This window comes from Hyperolius riggenbachi, chromosome 6 (genome assembly GCF_040937935.1).
Source record: "Hyperolius riggenbachi isolate aHypRig1 chromosome 6, aHypRig1.pri, whole genome shotgun sequence".
NCBI lineage: Eukaryota > Metazoa > Chordata > Amphibia > Anura > Hyperoliidae > Hyperolius > Hyperolius riggenbachi.
Genome location: NC_090651.1, coordinates 35,126,872 through 35,146,689, shown reverse-complemented (window position 1 = coordinate 35,146,689; position 19,818 = coordinate 35,126,872). Strand labels below are relative to the sequence as shown.

At 45.4% G+C, this 19,818-nt stretch overlaps 1 protein-coding gene across 1 annotated transcript in view; it reads right to left on the bottom strand.

Moving 5' to 3' along the window:
- The window catches only part of LOC137522036 (atrial natriuretic peptide receptor 1-like), a 105,254-nt gene that overhangs the window by 55,485 nt on the left and 29,951 nt on the right, over positions 1-19,818 (bottom strand). Inside the window, exons 11-14 of the mRNA XM_068242055.1 lie at positions 18,718-18,858; positions 6,656-6,777; positions 1,646-1,784; positions 1,197-1,245 (exon numbers count right to left, since the gene is read on the bottom strand). Coding sequence (XP_068098156.1) covers positions 1,197-1,245; positions 1,646-1,784; positions 6,656-6,777; positions 18,718-18,858 — 451 coding nt within the window. The remainder of the gene's footprint in view (positions 1-1,196; positions 1,246-1,645; positions 1,785-6,655; positions 6,778-18,717; positions 18,859-19,818) is intronic.

The following is a 19,818-nucleotide window of genomic DNA, read 5'->3' as shown; positions in this document are numbered from 1 at the left end:
AGGTCTTTTAAGGCCTGTACCAACTACGCGATTTTCCTGATGAGTTTTCCGACGATCTGTGTATGTTTCTGCGATCTCGCGATGTGGGCACAGGCGCACGATCAAGCAAACAACGTTTAGGGATGCTTGGCGATAATGACCGTCACCGCGTCACGACAAATCTTTAAGAACCCAACTACTCCGCGCAAAGTACTGTGATCGCTTGTCCTCCTGTTCCAACCCATCATGTGATGTCGGGGAACACTCGTCGTCAGGGAGACGTCGCTGGAATCCATCTTCCTCCATCGGGTGGTGAGTATTATCATAACAATAACAGGGTAGTGTACATTGCACAATCATGACCCCCGTTATGGCACAAGCTCTATGCTGCACAACTTTGCTATGATCCATAATGCCCTTGTTTGTCTGTGTAACTTGCCTGTGAAGTATTTATCTGTACAGCACCACAAAATATATAATAATATAAATCAATTATAAAAATAACACCTTCTGATTCTTTCTATGGTCTAAAGGTGCCCAATAAAGGTACAATCTCCCGTGCAATCGATCGTATGATTGATGCATCATTGTTGTTACACACTGAACACGAACAATCGATTTACCCGTCGTACAGTTGATCCGTTTTTTGGATCAATTCCACTGGGCACAACTGGATTGATTGATCTTGACTCCCCATTTGTGGGCCCAAATGATTGCTTCCAGTCAGTCCCAACGATCAGATCAGCCAGCTATCGTTCGGGCGACTGAACCATTAATGCGCACCTTTATACAGAGAGCATCGGTGCAACAAGATCGCAATCAGCCAATCAGCAGAGTAAAATCTTATCTGATCAATCGATTACATGCTTCATGAATTGGAGTAGAAATTCTCCTTGAAGAATTTATCATCTATTTTCTGGATCTAGAAGAGTGCGTTTACAGCAGCTAACTGAACCTTAAAGGGCTGATGCTCAGAGTTCTAGAGTCAGCCAATGAGATGCTAATAAACTACAGTAGATTGGCATCCAGATTGTATGCAGCATCGAAATGAGCCAATCAAAAGCACTTCCTGATGATTTGTGATTGGCCCAATTCCAAGCTAGAATATTATCTGTACGCAGGCTGGGATTATTGACATCCTTTGGACCATTTGTATTCGATTCCAGGACTACCGGTAGCTACAAACATACATGGATAGAAAGATAATCGGCACTTACTGCAAAGGGTTCGGATCTGCTTGCAATTTCAACCAATACAATGGCATAGCTGAAAGACAAAGAACACTTCTAGTGACAGAATATGCACTGCCCATAGGGACTATGATGCTTTCTACAAACACTGCCTTGCCTATGGCCAGAAACGGCCCTGCATACTGCTTTATCTGCTGAGTGACTAGAAAAAGGATAAAACTGTCCTGTACGAGAAAAAAATATACATGTTATTACATCACGACACGAGTAGCCAGGAACTTTTCCAAACATTCAATCAAAAACTTTTATATAGGTATACCGTACATTTCTTCACCCACATGAAGTGGTACAGAAGCATTCCCCAAGAAAACTTTAATCAACAACACTAGATAACTCCGCAGGCGTATAACACCTCTAGACTATAAATACAGTACATGGCTACACAACACAATGATTCAAAGAATAAAGCACCTTACCTATAAACATCACCTGCAGGTGTTGGTGTGACGCAGTTGCTGTTACTCTGGATGACCTCTGGGGGGCAGTAGATGCGAGCTGGCTTTTTCTCCATCAACTCTTTGAACTCATCTCTTCTGTAGACCATCAGGCCATAGTCTGAAAGACAGTACACTTTATTAAATCATTTTATGATATAGCATCAGTCTGGGTACCTAACCTTGCTAATTTTCCATAATGTGCTAGTATAGACGGCAACCCAAAATATACTTTTTATAGATAAGTTTTCAAACAATTAGTGGATGAAACTTAATTTCAATCATTTTAACCACTTCAACCTACAGTGTTGTTTCACCTTATGCATTCGAGCAGCTTTTACCTCCTATTCATTCGCCAATAGTTTTAAAATAACACATGCTACCGTATTACAATATATATATATATATATATATATATATATATATATATATATATATATATATATTTATATAATTAAAACCCATATATTTTATTTTCCCATTTGTCCCAGTTATTACACCGTTTAAATTATGTCCCTATCACAATGTATGGCGCCGATATTTTATTTGGAAATAAAGGTGCATTTTTTCAGTTTTGCGTCCATCACTTATTACAAGCCCATAATTTAAAAAAATAACAGTAATATACTTTATTACATACATATTAAAAAAGTTCAGTCCCTAAGGTAACTATTTATTTAACTTTTTTTACTGTATATTTTTTATTTATTAATTTATTAATTTATTTATTTTTAAATTATGTGTACCGATTGGGGAGTGTGGGAGGTAAGGGGCTAATTTTAAAAGTAAAAAAAATTCATTATCTGGAAATTTTTATTTACAGATGTAATTTTACTATTTAGCCACAAGATGCCCTCGCAGCTCACTCCTGCATGCGGAAAGCTCCTCCGCAAAGCAGAACTAATGAGTGGATGGGGCAGAAGGGGATTTCATAAGGGGACTTAGATCAATGAATGGAAACTTTGTCCCCATTCATTGATCGCCGGGCTAACGGAAGGCGGCAGGAGCGCGCACCAGGCAGCGGCAGCAGTGTAGCCTATCTGGACGGATATATCCATCCAGATAGCTTAAGTGATTAAATATAACTCAAAGGAAATCAGCCTTTAACCTCCTTGGCGGTATTCCCGACCCAGGCTGCAAGTGAAAAAAAAAGATCGCCAATAATAGGGACACAGGGTGCTCTAATATCCTAAAGAGAACTGTGGGTGTGTCTGGGCACATAAACTTTGATGCATGGGTTCCCGGAAACTGAGTAGAAAAAAGACAGAAGACACCAGGAGCGCCAATATAGTATACTATTTTAAGCAGAGAGATAACAAGAGAAGAAAATAAACTTACAAGAGTGGGTTACTAAAAAGAAAACCACAGTAACAGGCAAGTAGAGAATTCTGCGGATCTGTCAAAGATCATCTATGATGGTCGCTGTTCAAAAAAAAAAAAAAACCTCTGGAAAATATTTTGAGGGTGATCCCCTAAGTGAAGGGACTGGAAGGATGGAGGAGGAGGCACCCTAGCTATATAAAAGATTAAAGAACCCTTTAAAATAAATAAATATAATCTTACCTCAAATGATGCATGGGCTTTCAATATAATGTTTATTGGATGCTTAAAAAATGACTTAAATTTTTTTTAAACTTTTATATACCTGGGGCGCCTCCCTCCATTCTAAAGATAAACTCCTTTCTGTCCTATACCAAAAACTAAAATATTTTCAGAAGTTGGTCTTTAATATTCATTTCCAATTCTTCTACTTTACTCCTCCCTTCTTTCCCCCCTCCCCTTCCCTCCCGCCCCTTCCTCTTCTCCCCCTCCCACCCCCATCTCATGCTTTCTTTTTCTTCCTGGTTTATTTCCTTTTCTTCCCTTTCCTTTTCCCGCCCTTTTCCCCTCACTCCTCCCCTTCTTCATTTTTTTCTCTACATAGAGATGTGTCTAGATGTACCAAAATATTTTTTAACTTATTTTTCATCTGTTATTTATATCTTTCCCCATTGTTTTTCTTATCTGATTTAACACTTTCTTAAAGGACCACTATTGCAAAAAAAAAGTAGGCATTTAAAAATCTGAAAGAACCAACAGGTTTTGGGCCAGTCCTTCTCCTCATGGGGGATTCTGAGGGTTTTCTTTGTTTTCAACAGCATTCTCTGAACAGCAGTTTAACTGCCGAAATAGTAAGATACCAGCCAGCCTCCCTATTCACTTGCACACTATGGGCTTGATTCACAAAGCGGTGCTAACTGTCAGCACGCCTGTGAAAACCCCCTTAGCACATGTAAACGAGCTTTCGCGCGTAAAACTTTACGCGCGCAAAACTTTATGCGCGTAAAACTTTACGCGCGCAGTGCACAGAGCGCAGGGCGCTCCGCGCGAAGTGCCCATTAAAGCCTATGGGACTTAACGCGCGCATAGGACTTTGCGCGCGCGGTACTTAGCACGTGATCTGATTGCGAAAACCGGTGCTAACCTACTTAGCACCCTGGTAAGCGCGCTTAAAGTGAACCTTAAGTGTCCAAAAAAAATTGAGTTTTACTCACCTGGGGCTTACCTCAGCCCCCTGCAGCTGATCGGTGCCCACGACGAGTCGCTCTGATGCTCCGGGTCCCGCTGGCGGCCACTTCCGGTTTCGCCGTCAGGACCCGTCAGGCTGGGGAACGCGGCTGATACTACGCGTTCCCAGCCAAAATAGCACCCCTATGCGGCCATATGTCCGCATACGGGTGCCTATGCGGACATATGGCCGCATAGGGGTGCTATTTTGGCTGGGAACGCGTAGTATCAGCCGCGTTCCCCAGCCTGACGGGTCCTGACGGCGAAACCGGAAGTGGCCGCCAGCGGGACCCGGAGCATCGGAGCGACTCGTCGTGGGCACTGATCAGCTGCAGGGGGCTGAGGTAAGCCCCAGGTAAGTAAAACTCAATTTTTTTTGGACACTTAAGGTTCACTTTAAAGGGAACCTGTACTGAGTAAAATTATTTAAAATAAACACATGAGGTAACTTCAAATGAACATTACATAGTTACCTTGCCCTCAGTTCCTCTCAAAAAGTCACCATTTTCTTCTGACAATGATCCCTTCCAGTTCTGACAACATTTTGTCAGAACTGAAATATATCAGTTGCTGTCAGTTATATATCAGTTGTTCACGATTGCGTCCAACCGAAGCCTCCCACCTGAATGCTAATCTATGTAATTCCTGCTAGGTATGGTACAGCAGGCAAAGGGTGTATGACAGTGCACCTGATTGGCTGACTAGCGTCTGCTGGCCAGATAGAGGCAGGATATTGCTCTGACTGGAAGTTAGCAATTGTGTTTGTTGCAGTTGGCATTCAGTTTAGAGGTGGTGGGGTGAGTTCCCTGGAGGTGAGAGGTCCAGGGCTTGCCCGCACTTCCCTCTAGGTGTCGCATGGTGGTTTGGGGGCCCCAGTGAGTGAGAGAGACCTAGGGCCCCTGGGCTGTCATGTGGACCAGTGTTTGTGATATATCAGTTGTTGTCAGTTATAGCTGAGAGGACAACTGCTGTGCCAAGTAATGTCTATGTTTCCCTATGGCTCAAGTGGGTGATGTTACAGTTGAACAGTGTGCTGACCAGAAAGCTGTTATGGGGTAATGGCCATTTTCAAAATGGAGGACAGAGAATTCCCTTGATCACAGTGGACAAACAGGACGCAGGAAAGGAGAAATAGATTGAGGAGTAGACTACACAGGAGGTAAGTGTGACTTGTGTATGCTTATTTTGACTTTTAATTTTCAGTTCAGGTTTTCTTTAAAGACTTTAGACGTGCTAAGTAGGTTAGCACCGCTTTGTGAATCAAGCCCTATGTTGTCAGTTAGACTTTCCAACTGATGTTTAGGAAATGCTGTTGAAAACAAAGAAAGCCCTTATAGGGAACTTGAAGTGAGTACAATTATTTAAAATAAACACATGGCGTAGCTGCAAATGAATATTACATACTAACCTCACCGTTAGTTCCTCTCAGAAGCTCACCATTTTCTTCTTACAGTGATCCCTTCCAGTTCTGACTATATTTTGTCAGAACTGAAATATACCAGTTGCTGTCAGTTATATATCAGCAGCTGTCAGTTACAACTAAAAGTGCAAGGCAATGTCCATGTTTCCCTATGGCTCAAGTAGGTGATATTACAGTTTAACAGTGTGCTGACCAGAAAGCTGTTATGGGTAATGGCCACTTTTAAAATGGAGGAAGGAGAATTTCATTGATCACAGTGGACAAACAGGACGCAGGAGAGGAGAAAGAGATTGAGGAGTAGACTACACAGGAGGTAAGTATGACCTGTGTATGGTTACCAAATCGTTCGAGCGATCAGAAATTCTGATCGGATTGGTTGTTAATAATCTCCATTGATGGGCACAATCAATTATGAACGATTATAAAGATAGTCCTCCGATTGGATTTTGGTCAAACCAAAATTTGGATTTTCTTGATGGTTGTGATAGATAAGAAGCAAAGATTGGTTCGTTGATGGTGTAGTGAACGATTTTTCTTCTGATCAGAATCATCTGATCGCTCAAAGGATTTTTCGCTAGAAATTGGATTGTTAGTGGCCACCTTTAGAATCCCCCATGAAGAGGTGGACTGGCCCAAATCCTGTCGGTTCCGTCAGATTTTAACCGCCTACTTTTTCGCGATAGTAGATGGGCACCCAATGTGGCCAAAAGATCGAACAATCCCTTTAGATTAGAATCTCATCACTGATGGAGCAAATCTGTACACACATTAGACATTAATTTTTTAATCGTTTTCAGAACAAAATCTATTTAAAATCTGTTAAACTGATACACTGCAATGCTATAGGCTGTCGATCTACTGCCGCTCCTAACCCTCCCCCAAACAATATTTACATTACATGTAAGCCTGTTCTATGTCTGGCTCCGCCCACTAATTTAGCTGTGAGAGTGGCCATTCATTTTTCATGATTTCCCCATTCCTTTGTGTTATGCATGCAGTTCTATGATTACACAAGCCCAGGGTACCTGAGATCTTGCACACCCAGCGGTCGTCTATGACGCAGTTGTGGGAGGTCAGCCTTCCATGGTAGATTTTGTGCTGATGGAGATACATCATCCCTCGTGCAATGTCCGTAGCAAAGGAGAGTCTGTAATAATAAGACAGGAAGAAGCCCTCATCCTCACTTCCTCACATGGTGACTATGTTCTGACATCAAGTATCCTGAACCGTTCGAATGCTGGGACCAAAGGCAGGAATGCTTATTTCACACTGTGTGATATTTCATTTACTTGTTAAAGAGACTCTGTAACAAAATTTTGAGCCTGATTTCTTCTATCCTATAAGTTCCTATACCTGTTGTAATGTGCTCTGTCTTACTGCAGCCTTTCCTAGTTGCACAGTGACTGTATTATCTCTGCTATATTATCTAATCTTCTTTCTTCTGTCGGCTCTGTCGGGCACAGGCAGTCAGGCTGGAATGTGCTGTGCTGCTTGTGATTGGATAGAAGCTATACACACCCTCTCCAGGCCCCCTGCACACTCTGTATGACTCACACACTGAGCTGCTCTCAGCCTATCACGTGCTATGTCTTTTGTTTGTAAACACTGCCTAAAACTGGCAATTACAAGCCAGGATTGCAGCAGGGAGTGGCAGAATCAGCACAGAGGGGCCCAGGAGAACATAATGAATAGAATGGTATGCTTTTTATTGTAAGAATTTTAGAGCACAGATTCTCTTTAACCCTCCTGGTGGTTTATCAAAATCCGCCAGGGGGCAGCAAAGACATTTTTTAAATTTTTGTTTTTGTTTCATGTAGCGAGACAAGGTCTCACTACATGATAGCCGCTCCGATCGCCGGAGAGGGCTTCCCCCGTCGCCATGGCGACGGGCGGGATGACGTAACCGACATCATCGATGTCGTGACATCAAAGGGGTCTCCGATCCACCACCCCACATCCACCGATGGGGACTCCGATCCATCCACCCCACAGCGCTGCCTGGCACTGATTGGTCAGGCAGCGCACGGGGTCTGGGGGGGTGGCTGCGGCGCGACGGATCAGCGGGTAGCGGTGGCGATCGGATTGCACACGCAGCTAGCAAAGTGCTAGCTGCGTGTAGCAAAAAATTCCAGAAGTAAACCGGAGGAGGGGCCGGAGCATCGGTGAATGGCTGCGCGGGCACAGGATGTCTGCGGGGGACTATTAGAAGCCCCAGGTAAGTTCAACTCTTTTTCCATCTACACCCTACAGTATTCCTTTAAAAATTATTTAACCTGTTCAACTTCTCCGATACTCTACAGTAGAAATATATTGAATCTCTGGAATGCTAATGTATTTTACAGTATTTTGTTATAAATTCTGTCAAAAAAAAAAACACTTGTCAAAATCCTTTGAATTTTTACTCGAGGGTTAAATCATCGGCAAAACTATCATGCGGAGAGAGCGTACAACAATTTTATTGGTAATTCCAACAGTTAGGTAGTGTGTGACCCGTGTTACCTAGAAAACACGTCACCAAGGTACCATGTGATACTTGCATAGATTTCGGCACCCTGGAGACCTAGATAACTCGGGGTAGGCTAATGCGTACTGTGAAAGAGGAGTGAATGGGGCAGAGTTATTCTTGGTGAATTGACTTTCATGAGGTACTAGCTGATGACCCGGCATTGCCCAGGTATATAGTTGGCTGATGTTGGCTCCGTCCTACTTTTTCTAACCCTTCCACATACTTACTCAATGACCTAGTTTGTGAGCTTTACGATCTTTGGCATCAATAATTTGCATTGAAATGAAACAAATCTAACTGGCTGTGGCTCCACCCCTTTTCTGAATTTGAACCGCAGTCACCCAATGACCAACTGTACCAGGTTTGAGGCTTGTGCCATTAACATTGCAAGAATGGCAGCAATTAAATATTCCCCTTGAAAATCAATAGGTTAATTTTGATTTTTGTAGGCTCCACCCACTTTTCTGAATATGAATTTGAGTCACCCAGTAACCAACTGTGCAAAGTTTGAGAACCCTGCCATAAACAATGTGAGAATGGCTGCAGTTTACATTTTCCCAGTGAAATTTGTATTGGTCTCCGCCCACTTTTTGGTTATGGGGAAAAACAGTATCCTATATGTTATTCCAGGTAATGTACTATGTGTGTGCCAAATTTCATTAAAATCCATTCAGCCGTTGTTGTGTGAATGAGTAACATCAAACATCCAAACATCCAAACTTTCACATTTATAATATTAGTGAGATTTACCTCAAAAGACACTAATTTACCTCACTAGCCCAGTATCCGGCCAGGTGGCGTTGCCTGATTCCGGATACATGTGCTTGTGGGTTGCTCAAGGCACCATCTTCTATACTTCCTGTAGCTCCCGGCGGTGTCCTCTGTGTACGAGTCATGACATGCCGGTACCCGTACATGGACATAGTGGTGCTCAGCAGAGCTCGAATATTCGAGTAGCTCGAACATTCGAGCTCTTTTTCAGCTATTCGAGCTCGGTATTCGAGCTCCGAATAGCTGCAGGTATTCGAATGGGCTATTCGAGTAAACTCGAATAGCTCATTCACTATTCGCGCTATTCGAGCAAACAGCGCTATTCGAGCTCGAATACCGAGCTCGAATAGCGTCATAGCCCAGATTGATGTCCTTAGAGCCAATCAGAGGGCTCCCAGGCCCTCTGACGGCAGCCAATCACTGAGGGGGACCCTGGCCAGCCCCTACCCTATAAATAGCGGCCGCCATGTTCGGTTTTTCCGTCCTTGCCTGACTTTGTACAGAGAGAGATCTGCTCCTGTGTGCTTTGGCTTAGCAAGAGCTTTATTGTGGTCAATCACCTAGCGTTTTTGCTCACATACACCTCCTATATACACCTATATTGTTGTTAGTTAGATAGACATTGTATTTTAGTTAGTAGCTTTTGTGTTACATAGAGAGAGACAGCTGCTGCAGGCTTACAGCTTTAGGCCTCAGGGCCTGCCTGTGTGGGCAGCTGTTCTCTCCTGTCCTCTGTTTATTTCTCATCTATACCAGTATTTCTGCTGTCCTTTACTACTGATTGATTGTATTTTGTATTGTAGTTATATACTGTAACTGTACTAGGACACTCACTGTCACTGTTCATAGGCTAGCTCCTGCGTGTGCGTGCACTCACTGTCTGTGTACACACACTCTATTTCCTTCTGATTACTACTTATTATTGTAACTGCTAGTTGTACTTCCTGACTGTTACTACTTACTTACTGTACTAGGGACACTCACTCAGTCACTGTTCATAGGCTAGCTCCTGCACGTGTTTGCGCGTGCGTGCACTCACTGTCTGTAGTGTACACACACTCTATTTCCTTGTGATTACTACTGATTATTTTAACTGCTAGTTGTACTTCCTGACTGTTACTACTTACTTACTGTACTAGGGACACTCACTCAGTCACTGTTCATAGGCTAGCTCCTGCGCGTGTTTGCGCGTGCGTGCACTCACTGTCTGTAGTGTACACACACTCTATTTCCTTGTGATTACTACTTATTATTGTAACTTCTAGTTGTACTTCCTGACTGTCACTACTTACTTACTGTACTAGGGACACTCACTCAGTCTCTGTTCATAGGCTAGCTCCTGCGCGTGTTTGCGCGTGCGTGCACTTACTGTCTGTAGTGTACACACACTCTATTTCCTTGTGATTACTACTTATTATTGTAACTTCTAGTTGTACTTCCTGACTGTTACTACTTACTTACTGTACTAGGGACACTCACTCAGTCTCTGTTCATAGGCTAGCTCCTGCGCGTGTTTGCGCGTGCGTGCACTCACTGTCTGTAGTGTACACACACTCTATTTCCTTGTGATTACTACTGATTATTGTAACTTCTAGTTGTACTTCCTGACTGTTACTACTTACTTACTGTACTAGGGACACTCACTCAGTCTCTGTTCATAGGCTAGCTCCTGCGCGCGTTTGCGCGTGCGTGCACTCACTGTCTGTAGTGTACACACACTCTATTTCCTTGTGATTACTACTGATTATTGTAACTGCTAGTTGTACTTCCTGACTGTTACTACTTACTTACTGTACTAAACACTCACTCAGTCACCTCGCCCACCAACCCACTCCATTAAAGTACCCCACTTTTCACCCGCCCTTTTAAAAAACTTTTGTGTTTACGCCCAAAACATCGAAGATGTCTGGAAGTGGCAGCCAGTGCGGTTTGGGCAAGGGGAAGGGCAGCAAGGGAATCAGGAGGAGAGGGAGCAGCATTGTGGCAAGCCGCGGGCGCGCCACCATGCACAGTTCCGCAGCAGCAGCAGCAGCGTCAGTGGCTAACATTCCTCCTATAGCCACTGGCTGTGGACGCCTTGGGCGCCGCCCAGCAGGAGCATTGCAACTCACGCTGCAGAGACACAGCAGCAGCAGCGTGTAGCACCTGCTCCGATTTTCCTCCAGCCGGGTCGGAAACGTCCCATTGAGGAAAAGGATGCAGACACTGTGGTGCAACTGATGACGGAGGATGAGCAGCCCGCCATCAGCTCTGCATCCGAGGCCTCCACCCTCACCACCACCACCACCACCCCTGTTCGCAGCAGCCGCCCAGCAGGGCCTGGGGAGGAGGCCAGTTCACCGTCAGTCGCCGACCTGTCACTCAGCACTCTTTTGACCCCAGGCATGATGAGTCAATTGTCTGCTGTTGTTGGCGATTTGGAGGAGGAGATGCTGATGGGCACTTTGGGGGATGAGGGATTGGACAGCAAGACTGTGGCGACAGTCAAGCAGCCCATCCATGCATCAGGAGAGGAGTTTGGGGGGTCATCATCCCAGCAGGACATGTTTCAGGAGGGGGAGGATGATGATGACACGGTGACAGACAGAGACTGGGTGCCACCAGCTCCAGGGGATTTCGTCATCAGCAGCTCTGAGGAGGAGGAGGAGGATGCGCTTGTGGGCCTTGCAAGGAGGCGCATCATTGCAAGCATTGGCAGCAGTAGGCAGGTCCCCCAGCCTGCTGGTGTCTCAGGCTCAGCAGCAGCAGCAGCAGCATCTGCCAGTACCACCACCAGCCGCACCCAAGCCCCCCCCCCAACCACCACAGGGAGACAGGCAGCAGCGGTTCCATGCCGTAGGGGGTTGTTTTTTTCACCAATCTGGAGCTTTTTCACCATGCCCACAGTGTACAGCAAGTACGCCACTTGCAACCACTGTCAGCGGAAGTTGAGCAGAGGTGCAGACCCCTTAAAGTTCAGCACCAGCTCGCTCATCAACCACCTTGCTGCGAAACATTTCCACCAGCATGAGGAGTTCCAGAGGCTGAAGGCATCTGGTGCTGGCAGTGGCACCACACCCATCACTGCACAGCCTTCAGCAGCAGCAGCAGCAGCAACAGCAGCCACCCGCCCTCCTGCTCCTCCAGCAGCACCAGCAGGAGTGCAGAAACGCACTGCTCCTCCCCCCTCTGCAACTCCTGCCGCCGACACTGAGGCCTGTTCTGGCAGCCAGTCCTCAGTGGCCTCCTCTGCTGTGTCGGCAGCTGACCGGCTTGCTGGCGCGGGCCATGTGCTCCCAACTCCTGCCGTACACGCTCGTGCAGGAGGGGAGCGACATTCGTGCGCTGCTTGCTTGCGCAGCCCCAGACTGGCAGCTCCCCAGCAGACACTTCTTCGCCCGCAAGGCCATTCCTGCACTGCACTGCTTTGTGATGGCTAATGTGGAGCGAGGGCTGGAGCACGCGGTTGGTGAAAGGGTCCACGTCACCATGGACTCCTGGAGCAGCCGCTTCGGGACAGGCCGCTACCTGTCCTTCACTGTCCACTGGGTCAGCTTGGTGGAAGGGGGTGAGGATGGGAGAGCAGCAGCGGGCACAGCAGCAGCAGCAACACAGTGGGTGGTGCCACCCCGCAGGGTCGGGGGAACTGCAGCAGGTTCCTCCGATCCTCTGCCATCCTCCGGCACACCTGGCCAAACCCCCCGCCTCAGCAGCAGCGTGAAGGCCCGCCACTGCCAAGCGCTGCTGCACTTGGTCAGCCTTGGGAAGACCAAGCTGACGGCAACCCATGTGTTGGCCAAACTCCAGGAGCAGGAGAGGATTTGGCTGACCCCCAGAGGCCTCAGAGTCGGAGAGGTGGTGGCCGACAATGGGGCCAATCTGGTTGCCGCAATAGACAGGGGAAACCTGACCCACATCCCCTGTCTTGCCCACGTGCTGAACCTGGTGGTGCAGAAGTTCTTGCGCACCTACCAGGGGATGGGCGAACTGCTGGAAACGGCAAGGAACGTTGTGCGTCACTTCCGGCGCTCGGCTGCAGCCTGTGCGAGCCTGGAAGACGTGCAAAAGGAGCTGGAGCTGCCACGCCATCGGCTGATCCTTGACGTTCCGACTCGCTGGAACTCCACCCTGGCGATGTTGGAGCGTCTGGTTGAACAGAAGCACGCTGTCAACCAGTACCTTGCCCTGGCCACTGTTTCCGCCGCTCAGAGAAGGGACAAGACCAGCAACATCCCGTCCATCGTCCCCGATGATGACTGGAGGCACATGCAGCAGGTGTGCTTAGTGCTGGCTCCCTTTCTGCAGGCCACTAACATGGTGAGCAGGGACCATGCTATGGTCTGCGAGTGGGTGCCCCTGGTTTGTCTGCTGAACAGGGCCCTCGATGCTTTGCTGGAACAGGGAGCGGCAGCCTTGGACCAGCAGGAGCGGCAAGCAGCTGCACAGTCCACCTCTGAGGGGGAGGAGGAGGAGGACTTGGTGGAGGTCCCTGACCTTGCTGCTGATGAGGGGGATCAGCACAGAGCAGCTGAGTTGGTGCGGGGGTGGAGAGAGGATGAGGCGGCAGAGGAGGAGGATGAGGACAGCAGCACTGCCATCGATGTGCCAGCACACGTGGCCCGCCTCTTCCCAATGGCAGCGCACATGCTGGCGTGCCTGCGCAGGGACCCCAGAGTGATCCAGATGAAGCAGAGGGAGGAGATCTGGATCAGCATGATGTTGGACCCACGCCTCAAGGGGAAGTTGAGCCAGTTCCTGCCGCCTGCAGGAGGAGACCCAGCGCAACAAATAAGGAGCTTACAGCAGGCCCTTGTTGAGCGCTTGGAGGAAGCCTTCCCCCAGCCTTCCACCCCCACTGTCCAGCCAGCACAGAGGCAGCAGCAGGTGCCTGCATCCAGCAGCAAGCGCCCCACAGACCTGCTGTCTCTCAGCAACGAGCTCTACAGGACTGTAGAGGCTCCGGCAGCAGTGACTAGAGAGGAGGTGCATGCAGCAGCATCCTCCTCCGGTCACAGCCAGCGCCTGACCCGAATGGTGGCTGACTACATGGGGTCCTACAGCGGGCTTGACAGCGATGCCCCTGTTGATCCCATGGAGTATTGGGTCAAGCGCCTGGAGATCTGGAGCGAGCTGGCGCAGTACGCCCTGGAAGTGCTGTCCTGTCCCCCTTCCAGCGTGCTGTCCGAGCGCTGCTTCAGTGCAGCTGGTGGCGTGGTCACAGAGAAACGCTCACGTCTCTCTCACAAGTCTGTGGAAAGACTGACGTTTCTCAAGATGAACCAGGCGTGGGTGGAAGGCGAGTTCCTGGCCCCTGTTGTCGGCGAGAGGGGGACATGAACTGAAGAACCATCGTTAATGTGCCTTACCACCCTTTACCACCTCCTGGCTCCTGCTCACTAAGCCAGCCTGGTTCACTTTGACTATTACGTTACCTTCTGCTGCCACTATGCCACCAGCTATTACGTCAAACAATAGCTATATATCTGTGTAATTTGTTTTACAAACAAAACCAAAAAAACATTAAAAAAAAAGGTTTAATTTTTCTGAGGTGCCCGGGTTGAAAACTGTGTTGTCCCAGTTGTGTATTGGACACAATGTGGGCTGCACGACCGCTGTCTGGGACCTCCTGTTGTGTTTATTTACGCCCTGGTATCACCGCTAGGTACCAGGGCTATTATGTCACGCTGCCTGCCTCATTGACTGCCTGCTGCCACACACTCATCCTCCTCCTCCTGCTGCTGAATTTACCTCCTGCTGTCTGTGTGTTTCCACTGCCAGGGAGCACATACAATGGCGCTTCCAACATGCGTGCGCCACCAGCTATTTGTTACGCTCAAAAATAGCTGCATTTCTTATTTGCAGATGATGTTCTCTTGTCATTGTCTAGACCCATGTTTTCTCTGCCTGTATTGCAGAAGGAATTAAAAGAATTTGGCAGCTACTCTAATTATAAAATTAATAATTCAAAATCAGAAATTTTACCTTTTTTCCTATCTTCTGTGGAGAGTTCTATTATGAGAGACAAATTTACCTACAGAATCCAATCAAACAACCTAAAATATCTGGGGGTTATTATACCTAGAAACACTAAGGAGGCGGCACGGCTGAATATCACACCGACAATCCAGAGAATTATCAGGGATCTCATGAAATGGGATACATACCCAATCTCCTGGATAGGTCGTATGACCTCATTTAAGATGAATTCCTTGCCAAAGTTGGTATACCTAATGTCCATTATGCCTCTATGGCTTCCATGCTCTTTCTTTGATCCCCTGCAAAAGAAGCTCTTTTATTTCATCTGGAACCACAGACCTCCAAGAATAGCTAGAAGTACTCTTATGCTTCAAAGGCAATTTGGGGGTCTGTCGGTTCCAAATGTCTATAACTATTATATAGCTTGTCAGCTTAGGCAGATGTTAGCGTGGGGCTCTAGGATCCCCCACGCCCCGTGGGCAAAAATAGAATTCAAGCAATTTTTACCCTGGCACCCTAGCTCAGCTTTAGTGTCCATAGACAGAATAGCACCTCCCGATACTAAAATACTCACCTCAATCACTGTTAACTTAAAACTCTGGAGACATCTACACAGATCATTGACCTTATTTACTAAAGACACAAGACTTCAACAATTGTTTGGTAATCCACAATTCCTGCCAGGAATTTCAGATCTTTCCTTTACCCAATGGAAACTCAGTCAAGTTCTAAGGATTGAGGACATATTGGATCCTTTCACCAAACATTTGTACTCATTTGAAGTTCTGAAGAAACGTTTAAACCTGTCAAACTCACATTTTCTGCAATATCTACAGATTCGAAGTTTTTTATATTCACTCTCTCCAACATTGACTTTCCCTGCTAAGACTGATTTAGAAAGAATATGGGAGATGGGCCCCACATCTAAAGGAATCATATCACATCTGTACACGTGGATCAACAGCCCAAAGAAGGATCAGTCGGACTTTAATCTGAACTACATGAGATACTGGGACTTGGTATGTAATACAAACACCACATTCCAGCAATGGGAAAAAATTTGGTGTAATATTGCCAAAACCTCGTTATGTGTTACTACTAAAGAGAACATTTACAAGATATTAATGTTATGGTACAGAACCCCGGAAAGGTTGCACAAATGTTATCCTAATGTATCTCCATTATGTTGGCGGGGATGTGGTCAAAATGGCTCAATGTTCCACTTATTCTGGGAGTGTCCAAAAATCCAGAATTATTGGGCAATGATTATTGACACTATACACTCCCAGATAGACTTAGAGATTCCGAGGGATCCCTGGATATGCGTTCTGGGCAAACCAATTCCTAAAATCAGGGCGCATACCCAGAGATTAGTGAATCACTATTTAACAGCCGCTAGATGTCTGATTGCTTTATATTGGAAAAAGACCTCCTGTCCTTCTAAGCAGGAGTATCTGAATAGAGTGGCCTATGTCTATAAACTAGAATACCTTACTGCTCAACTGTCGGACACTATACACAGATTTAATAAGATTTGGGAGAGATCTCCTCTGTTTGTGAATTGAGCAGGGTTCAGTTAGATGAGAACTAGGGGTATATGCACCCTAGACCTGTATGGTCTCCATAGTCTCATAACTAAAAACCATAATCCAGACACTCGATCTGCTCTCTTTTTTCCTTCTTCTTTACTTTCTTCATTTTCTCTCTATCTCTCTTACCTCCTTTAGGTATTCTCTTTATAAATAAACAAAAAAGTCCTTAAGAAGTTATCTGATAATTGTAACATTCCAGGGCTTCCCTCAGAGGAATGGTTGGATGATTGGGGAGCTTGGTAATCCCCACCACCACTCCAGATTCACTTTAATCTGCTGCTCATGTTAAGAGGGATACCCTGGGGTTTCCTTGTATTGGTAATTTTGTAACTTAAGTTTGTATTTCTTTGTATTGGACACTGTTGTTACATTCTGTACACTGTATATTAATCAGTGCAAGTTAATATGTATCATGCTTTTACTTCTTAATAAAAACTTGAATAAAAAAAAAAAATAGCTGCATTTCTTTAAAAAAACAAAAAAATTATATATACTTTTTATTAATACTGTGTGATATTATTTTTAGAGGTGTCCGGGTTGAAAACTGTGTTGTCCCAGTTGTGTATTGGACATGATGTGGGCTTCACGACCGCTGTCTGGAACCTCATGCTGTGTATTTACGGCCTGGTACCACCGCTAGGTACCACACAGCCTATTATGTCTCGCTGCCTGCCTCATTGACTGCCTGCTGCCACACAATCATCCGCCTCCTCCTGCTGCTGCTGCTGAATTTACCTCCTGCTGTCTGTGTGTTTCCACTGCCAGGTAGCACATACAATGGCGCTTCCAACATGCGTGCGCCACCAGCTATTTATTACGCTCAAAAATAACTGCATTTCTTTAAAAAAAAAATATAAAAGAGAAATAAGTGAAGAAGAAGAAGACGATATAGAAAAAGAAGGAGAAGAAGAAGAAGAAGAAGAAGGAGAAGAAGATGAAGAAGAAGAAGATGAAGAAGATGAAGAAGATGAAGAAGAAGAAGACGAAGAAGATGAAGAAGATGAAGAAGATGAAGAAGAAGAAGAAGATGAAGAAGATGAAAAAGAAGATGAAGAAGATGAAGAAGAAGAAGAAGAAGATGAAGAAGAAGATAAGGAAGATGAAGAAGATGAAGAAGAAGAAGATGAAGAAGATGAAGAAGAAGAAGATGAAGAAGATGAAGAAGAAGAAAAAGAAGATGAAGATGAAGAAGAAGAAGAAGAAGATGAAGAAGATGAAGAAGAAGATGAAGAAGAAGATGATGATGAAGAAGATGTAGAAGAAGAAGATGAAGAAGATGAAGAAGAAGATGAAGAAGATGAAGAAGATGAAGAAGAAGAAGATGAAGAAGAAGAAGATGAAGAAGATGAAGAAGAAGAAAAAGAAGATGAAGATGAAGAAGAAGAAGAAGAAGATGAAGAAGATGAAGAAGAAGATGATGATGAAGAAGAAGAAGATGAAGAAGAAGAAGAAGACAATATAGAAGAAGAAGAAGAAGATATAGAAGAAGATATAGAAGAAGAAGATATAGAAGAAGAAGATATAGAAGAAGAAGAAGAAGAAGAAGATATAGAAGATAAAAAAGAAGAAGAAGAAGTATATACAGTACTGAACAAAATTCTGGACACAACTTCTCTTTCCACCTTTTTTTTTTAAAGGAACATCCCCACATAATCACTTGCTGTTGTTACTTGGAAAAAAAGATGTTTCTTGCATCATTCACCCTCAAAACAAGTGTTGGAAGCTATTTAAGGCCAATTCGAATAGTCAGCTCGCATAATGAGCTCGAATACCGACTCGAATAGTGAGCTCGAAGTCCGAGGTCGAATCGAATAGTAAAAAATATTCGACTCGAATATTCGACTGAATTCGAATAATTTACTATTCGAATTCGACCAAACTCGAATAATAAAAAGGGGTATCCGAGCATCACTACATGGACACTGGAAGGCCCACAAGAGCTGCAGGAAGCATAGAAGATTGCTCCTGGAGGATCGGTAAACCGCTTCTGCTGTGGAAAACTGCAAATAAGAAAAGAACAGCCCCCATTATCTCCCTCAGGCATGCTGAGACTTCCGGATGCCTGAGTTCCGGGTAACGGGAACTTGGCTGTAATTTTTATTTCCCATGCGGTAGGTAACAGCCTTTATGAACTGACATTTGACAAAATTTTTGATAAAATCGGTTCTTTTTTGCTTTACGACATGTGGCACTGCTGTGTGACTTTATTCCAAAAGCATAATTCAGTGTAAATGTTCCGGATACGCCATTAGATGCATCTTACCGGAATCCCCAGTTTAGCGGAACATCGTCGTTCAGGAGGACATCTGTCAGGCTGCCCTTAGGACAATATTCTGTGATGATAAAGATGCTTCCATCTATCGAGCCTCCTATGAATTTGCAGATATTGGGGTGATCCAGCTTCCTGAAGGTTCAACGGAATGACATAATATGAGGTACGCAGCAAATCAAGCTCACAATGATGAGAGACCTATAAAACCCCCAGAACTGAACAGAGCAATTTTGAATAGTCATCAGGTTGATAGGTGAACACAAATGGTGCAGAGAATTAAAGGGGTGCAAAAAAAGAGAGAACTGTCTCCTGGAAGCGCTGCTTTCCTCTCCTGTCTGATTTCAGTCAGTGGGCAGTACAATCAGGTGGGACTGTGTGTCAGCCAAGGTGGGAAGAACATCAGTGTGTTTATCTCCTCATCAGGGATGGTCGGAAATGCGAATTTCCAATTCTGCCGTCCCCAAATGCCGATTTCCGTTACCACTGTATTCCGATGGTATTCTGCGGTATACCGACGGTATTCCGATTTCCGCAGAAATTTCCGCTTACCGCACTACCTGATTCTCTAAAAACAAGGAACACCAAGAGCCCCAATAGTGTAATATGTACTGGTAAATGGTTACTAGATAGAGTAAATATTAATGCTCACAAACCAGGGTTATTAGGCAACCACTGTAAAAGCAGGTGGGGAGATTTTCCTGACCCCACTCAGGAATAAGAAGTCACTCTCTGTAGATGAGAAAAAGGGGGTTCAACCCTCCATCCAGGGTGGACTCAATATTATGCAGGAGAACAGAGGAGCCAAAAGGATAAAAGGAAGCTAAATGAGCTTAAAAACCAAATTCTTGGTAAATAGAGGAGGTAGTGGTGGACTTACCTCCTCCAAGTAGACACACAACGACTGTAGTAAAGACAGTCAATATATTTTATTTATGAACTCCAAATAGGCAACGCGTTTCGCAGGTTTGATCCCGATTCATCAGGCAATAACAACGGAGCAATAGCATATGTGGTCAGTAGAAGAGCCAGGCACCTCCGTCTTTCTCCTGCATAATATTGAGTCCACCTGATTCTCTGATTGGCTTATTCATT